The sequence below is a fragment of the Macadamia integrifolia genome, chromosome 9 (genome assembly GCF_013358625.1).
Source record: "Macadamia integrifolia cultivar HAES 741 chromosome 9, SCU_Mint_v3, whole genome shotgun sequence".
Taxonomy (NCBI): Eukaryota; Viridiplantae; Streptophyta; class Magnoliopsida; order Proteales; family Proteaceae; genus Macadamia; species Macadamia integrifolia.
The window spans coordinates 2366694-2373562 of NC_056565.1; the positions used below are offsets into that span (position 1 = coordinate 2366694).

A 6869-nucleotide genomic window follows, 5' to 3' on the forward strand; every position below is an offset into this window, starting at 1 on the left:
TTTGGGGGGGGGGGGGGGACATGCACAAAGCCTAATGTTTGGAATATTTAACTGGCTAAGCAGAGGGGAGCATTGGCAGGTTCTTCTTCTTCTTCTTCTTCTGACCTCCTACAGTACAGGGTGTCTTTTCTTTTTGCATCAATTAATTTCTTTTAACTTATCAAAGTGAATATAGAAAGGGTTACTCGAAAGAAAGAGGAAAAGTGTACTCTCCAAAATATGTCAGTGTGACATGATTATGAATTGTACATTTACTTACTATTCATAAACATTAACAGAACAATAGAGAATCAATATTTGTTATGTGATTATGCCCATTGATTTTCAGCTTGGGTGATTTGAAGGGTGGTTGTTTATGACTTTAGAATTTTGGTTTCTTGGACGGTCCATCTAGGAAGGCCTTACATGGTGGCCCTAATATTTGCCACATGGCAGATCAGTGGGGTCCAAGGTCCCACATTCGTGTGTCAAGTTTCCGCTTAAACAGAGCTGGCCACATGGAAAAATAGAACTCCTATGATATTTTGAAAATGGTTGTAACAAATGGATGGCTGGAAATAGAAGGGGAAATTGCAAATACATTGGGTGGTATAAAACTGAATTTGGTTCTGAAATTTGAAAAGTGGCCAATCCAGACCATACCCTATCTCTGCTGCAGTTGGATTTCCCAGATCACCTTGCCAAATGTGAAAAGTACATGATCCATTGGGGGAGGCCTTCCTTGGCGGGTCATGTAAATGACTTTTTGCCATTATTTCTCAAGAAATATTATCCAGTGAAGAATACAACTAATGTGATGCTTTAAACTATTCTGTCAGGTTGTCTTATATATGAACTTTTCTCTGGTACAAAGTTGACAAAAACAGAGGAGTTACGGAGTACTGCTTCCATTCCGAAGGTTAGCACCAATAACCGCATGAGTGATGTTTTATTTATATACTTGGTGTGTAAAGCCTGGATGAAACCTGCAACTTCATGTTTGTGGTGTTGAACATTGGCTGGGCTATGGGTTTGAACCAAAGAAACCCTCTAGGTCTCATGATGAATAGTTGTTCCATTATGGACATTATGTCCCTGGGATCTTTTTCCTGTAAGCAGAATGCCAAGTTTATTTGTCTTTCATACTGATGGCAATGTTCAGTTCCATGCATATTTATCTGCTTTTCTTCTCTCACAGTCTCTGCTTCCAGATTACCAGAGGCTCTTAAGTTCCGTGCCCTCTCGGAGATTGAATACTTCAAAGCTTATAGAAAACAGTGGTGAGTTATTGTTTTGTCTATCATGTGTTTATCGTTATAGTTGATTATGGATTATACTTTCTGGCCTGGGAAACTATTTATGGAGGTGAAGGTTGAACGGTGCTCTGTGGGACCCAACTCATTAGTTAGTGAAGGAAATCTGATTGAGGTATTTTATCAAACACATCGGCTGTATCTGCAGTCAGAAAATTTAGCTAGCAGTAACATGAGTCGTAGCAAAATAGTGGCCTTTTCTTTTGGGGAATTTGGGCCTAGCAGAACTCAACCACACCACTTATTGAATGGTACTCTTGAGCTCCTTTTTTAGTTTCCGTTGATGATTGAACACACTTGTTGCAACTCTCTTTCTCTCTCTCTCTCACTTTGATTGATCTGTCATTTGCTCATTTTCTTGAAATTGTGAAAGTGTAAAGTTTTCTATCAGAATGTTATTATTAGCTTCCTAATTATCTAGTTCTGTTCTTTGGCAGAATATTTTCAGAATAAATTGGTAGAGACCATACAATTCATGGAAATTCTGAATCTGAAGGACAGTGTTGAGAAAGACACCTTTTTCCGTAAGCTTCCAAATCTAGCTGAACAACTACCTCGCCAAATTGTGCTGAAGAAGGTTTGATACTCGACACTCAAGCTAGAACTGTGTTATCTTGATACTGCATTCCCCTGTTTCTTATTTTGCAGTCAATGTTGACTCATGCTTTATTCTTCTGATTTTCACAGTTACTTCCTTTATTGGCTTCTGCTCTAGAATTTGGTGCAGCTGCTGCTCCTGCCTTAACTGCATTGCTAAAAATGGGTTCTTGGCTTTCAACTGAAGAATTCACTGTCAAGGTGTTATTCTTTCCATTCTTTTGCTGGTTTGACTTAAATTTGATAAAGTGAAAAAAAAATGTTCTCAATAATTTATTCTTTTGATAGATGATTTCAGCTTCTGTATTGTGACTTCTGCATAGAACTTGTGAAGAAAAAACAAAGGGTTTCTGTTTCATCCTTGTTGCTTGTAGGTGCTGCCAAGTATTGTCAAACTTTTCGCCTCCAATGACAGAGCTATTAGAGTTGGTCTTCTTCAACACATTGATCAGTATGGAGAGTCATTATCCTCTCAAATTGTAGATGAACAAGTATGTGATTAATGGTGAAATTGCTCTTGCTCCATACAAGTTCTAGTCATGTCAATGTTTATGTAAATCCTCCTGAGTCCTGATATATATCTAACTTATTTACCACTAGATTTGATTCCTAAGTTTTTTGGCTGATGCTTTGATTAGGTTTACCCTCATGTTGCCACTGGATTTGCTGATACATCTGCTTTTCTTCGAGAATTGACGCTAAAGTCAATGCTTATTTTGGCTCCTAAGGTATGTATATCATTTACTTATCTATGTTTACTTTTAATTTGTTGTAAAATACTGAAATACTTAAGCTTCTTGGTGTATGTGATTTTTTTTGCATATGAGTAAGGGATGTCCATATTTGTTGAATGAATATTGTTCAAGATAGATGGTGAAATGATTTTTTATGACATCTGGACATTGATACGAGTATCTGGTATAGAAATAGACATGATGTGTCCGACATGGCAATCCTTCAAAATCCAGGAACACGGACAAGCCTTCGTAAATTTAATTAATTGACTAGTTACGCTTGACATGTATTTGAAATAAGTTCAAATAGTTTATTCTCATAACTTCACTTAGGGCCGATTTGTTTGATGGAAAAAACTGGGGTAGAAAAAAAGGGGTGGGAAAAAAGGTAAGTATTCCACATGTTAAGTTTGTCTCGAATTCTTGACCTGTTTTGAAGATTGACCCGCTCAGACATATTTTTGTGGCGACTCGAATGGGAAATTTTCTGAGATCTGTGATGGAAGCAGAGGGGTTCGATTGGATTGACCGCGACTGGATGGGTCGACCTGCGACTTGGAGTGTATAATGTATTGTTGTCTTGTTGAGAAAGTCATTGTATTTTGGGGGTTTTTTCGAGCTAGGGTTTTAGGGTGAGTTTTCTCGCCGCTGCTTGGGTATAATCTCTCTTTTGCATAGTGAAACATCTTCTTCGCCCAAGGACGTAGTGCACCACACCAGTGTGTGAACCTCGTTAAATCTCTGTGTTGTGCAGATCTATTGTTTATTTATTTTCGTATTTTTCTTGGTGTTTGCTCTAACACCACATAAGACTAAAATAGAGTTTATTTGGTTGCTGAGGTGGGAGATTGAAAGAACAAAGCTTGCATGAATCAGGGAGTTGTTGGCTTACGTGGCTTATATTTTTTCCCACCCCATCCCTCTACAAAGTCGCACCATTTTCAGTGGGACTTTACGGAGAAGTGAGGGAAACGTTTCCGCAAACCAACGATGACACAGCACAACTCCGCTTCGGTTCAGTCCCTGTAGTAATCACCTGTGTCTTCATGGCCAAACAACTCCTCTAAACCCATGATCACAACTTTGTTTTTCTCAACCCAAGACCGTTGCATGAAGCACACCTTTATCGCTACTCAACCATGAGAATTGAAGGACAAGCACTCCTCCAAACCGACGATTACAAACTTTGCTTCTTAGGAGAATCTATGCTTCATAGGGAAAGGAATTAGATTGAAAACCCACTTGTGGAATGCTAATATGATCTTTACAGAAAGATTATAGGGAAAAACGGGTAGAATGATTGCAGGGTGGAATGGCGGTGGGTGGGGGCCAGAAGGATACTGTAGTGGCGGGCTGAGGTCTGGTGTTGGATGAAGGCTAGGTCCTTTCTATTGGTTGTCTCTGTAAAGGATAAAAAGGGGAAAGTTGAAATTGGTAAAGAAATGGGGCACATAGTATACCTTTTCCATGTTCCCCTGCTTTTTCTCTTCCTTCTTTTTTCTACTTCTTCACTCCACTGCACATGGGCCCTGCCAACTTCACTTCTCCACCCCCTTTTTCCCCCTAAACAAACAGGGCCTTATTTCCTTCTTAGAAGTTAAAGATATCCTCAATTGTAAAAGGACCGATCCAAGAGAAGAGAGGAGAAGGTAAGAGGTGAGAAGAGAAGAAGAGAAAAGTGTGCAACCGAATGCTATTTGATTTACTAACATCAAATAAAAATTACATATACCTCCCTAGGGAGGTAAAAGGTAAAAAGTTTAAAATTACATACAGCAAGATACTAAACTGGTGGCCAAACTACCGTTGTTATATAAACTCCAACGCTCTCCCTCAAGCTGGAGAATACATGTCATACATTCCCAGCTTACATAGAAGGACATTAAACTGATGAGGGATGAGCCCTTTAGTGAATACGCCGGCCAATTGATCCCATGTCTTCACAAAAGTACAAATGTAGGCAGAGTCAATCTTCTCCTTAATGAAATGTTGGTCCACCTCGATGTGCTTTATCCTGTCATGTTGCGTAGGATTGTGTGCTATACTTATGGCAGCCTTGTTATCACAATAAAATCTCATAGGTGCATCAGTATCAAATCTCAACTCTTGGACCAGCCTCTTCAACCATAGGATAGCACGGGGTTGTGTGCTATACTTTGGAAGACAATGGAAAATTGGAGATTGGTCATTTGTGGTCTTTTGAAAGGAAAGACCTTGTCCACGAAATCTATTTTCTTTCAAATACTGGATTCTAGCCAATTAAATGTATCTTCTGATCAGTTCAGAGATTGTTTTGATTCCTTTAGAAATGAGGATTCGGAGTATGACACATTGATCAATCAAAGAGAGATTCAACAACCAAAATGACCCGTGGTGAAGTCAGATTTATCTGAAATTTTACCCAGAACTTGAAGATTACAAGGACATGTTGGCGAAATTTTGGCGCTAACTGAACTGACACTTGAGTTATACCCTGTATTCTGGTAACTTTTGGTTCTTATGTGCTGGAAACCTTCCTCCTGTTATAAATATTTCCATTTAAGCGACTTTTGGTTTCTTTTACAGAATTTTGTTTAGGTTTCTTCTTTTGGGGCCTTGATTTGTATTTGGTTTCCTTTTTTTATTTCATTTGTTTGTTCCTTTTATTATGTAGTTAAATCAGGCATGGGGGCCCATCATGTTTGGTCCTAGTAAATTATTTTATTATTATCAGTAAATTGAAAATTTTAGATTATATGAGCATCCTGATTCTTGCAAGGAGGCTAAGTACCCTATCATAATATAATACAAATATCCATGATTCAGTTTGGCATTATTAACCTTGTTGATTCCCATCCCAGCCTGCATTTAGCAAATTATGCTTATGCTTCATGTTAATGATAACCAAATGTTTCAACTATTCCATCATAAGTAAGTGGATATTTTCCATGCATTCCTTAAGCCTATCTAAAGTTTTGTCTTTTGTCTGGCTCATTGTTGCAGTTATCTCAGCGCACTATTTCGGCATCTTTACTCAAGTATCTTTCAAAGTTACAGGTATTTCCTGGTTCGTTTGGTAATAAACTTATGCTTTTCTTTCTTTCTTTCTTTTTTATGTTCTTTCTGTCTGTTTGTGTGTAATATTTTATAAGAATTTTTTTATTGTTCACCTTTCATTTGCTGTTAAATTGAACTTTTCTATTTTCTAGTTTTGTGTTTCTAAGTTTGTAATTTCAGCAGTTTCCTAATTGTCCAGGTGGATGAAGAACCAGCTATACGAACAAATACTACCATTCTGCTCGGGAATATTGCTGGTTATCTTAATGAGGGGGTTAGTATCAAAGGAAGTTTTATTGCTACCTTTTCGTTGCTTATTACTATTTGATACAGTTCTTTTATTGGTGTTGGTTTGGTGAATTGTTCATCCACATTTCAAAAGATTAATATGAATATTTTTTCATCTGGAGTATGCGAAGTAGTTGTGGAAGTTGATTTGTGGCTTTCAATGCTGTTGCAGACAAGAAAGAGAGTTTTGATTAATGCATTTACTGCTCGTGCATTGCGTGATACTTTCTCTCCAGCCCGTGGAGCAGGTGTGTAAATCTACAACTTTGGTTGATATATTGTTTCTCACATCCTCATCTATTTCATATTACCATTTGTATCAAGTGTCCTATGATACGGATTTTTCCCTCCGTTCCTCTGGCTGGCTGGTATGGTGGGGATTTTTCTTTTTCTTTTTTTTTTTATTGATGTCTGCATCATCTGATTAAGGTCTTTGTTTGGGACTTTTGGCTCGTGATTCATTGGGTTTGATGAATTCTATGATTGATATATTCTTGTATCAATGCACTTATTTTTGGCAGGAGTTATGGCTTTGTGTGCAACGAGTTCCTATTATGACATGACTGAGATTGGAACACGCATTCTGCCCAATCTTGTTGTACTTACCATCGATCCTGATGGGTAAACATCCTCCATGTCTCCTTTTTCCATTTTCAAATGATTTGTTTCCCTTTTCATCCATATTCTAATTCTTTCAGAATAACGTGGTTTGAACTATTGTACATGTCATTGGTTTGAACTTTTAATTTGTTTTGTGGTGTTCCCTCTCAATCTCTATGATTGTATACCTTTGTTGGTGAAATTTGCCCCTCCCAGACCTTGCAGTAGAGGGAGCCTCGTGCACTGAGTTGCTCTTTTTTTTCTTGGATCTATGGATTCTCATTGTGCCAAATTCTGATTCTTTTTTTTTTTTTTCAAATAC

General features: G+C 37.9%; 1 protein-coding gene across 3 annotated transcripts in view; it reads left to right on the plus strand.

The window, feature by feature from the left end:
• Positions 1-6869, plus strand: part of LOC122089170 (probable inactive serine/threonine-protein kinase scy1) — a 38207-nt gene that overhangs the window by 21517 nt on the left and 9821 nt on the right. For 2 of the 3 annotated variants that reach the window (XM_042658683.1, XM_042658684.1), the window contains exons 7-11: positions 819-898; positions 1178-1259; positions 1730-1869; positions 1980-2090; positions 2264-2380. In XM_042658683.1, coding sequence (XP_042514617.1) covers positions 819-898; positions 1178-1259; positions 1730-1869; positions 1980-2090; positions 2264-2380 — 530 coding nt within the window. Of the gene's footprint in view, positions 1-818; positions 899-1177; positions 1260-1729; positions 1870-1979; positions 2091-2263; positions 2381-2527; positions 2618-5605; positions 5660-5858; positions 5934-6119; positions 6196-6468; positions 6569-6869 lie in introns of all 3 variants that reach the window. The other variant, XM_042658685.1, reaches the window with a different exon arrangement.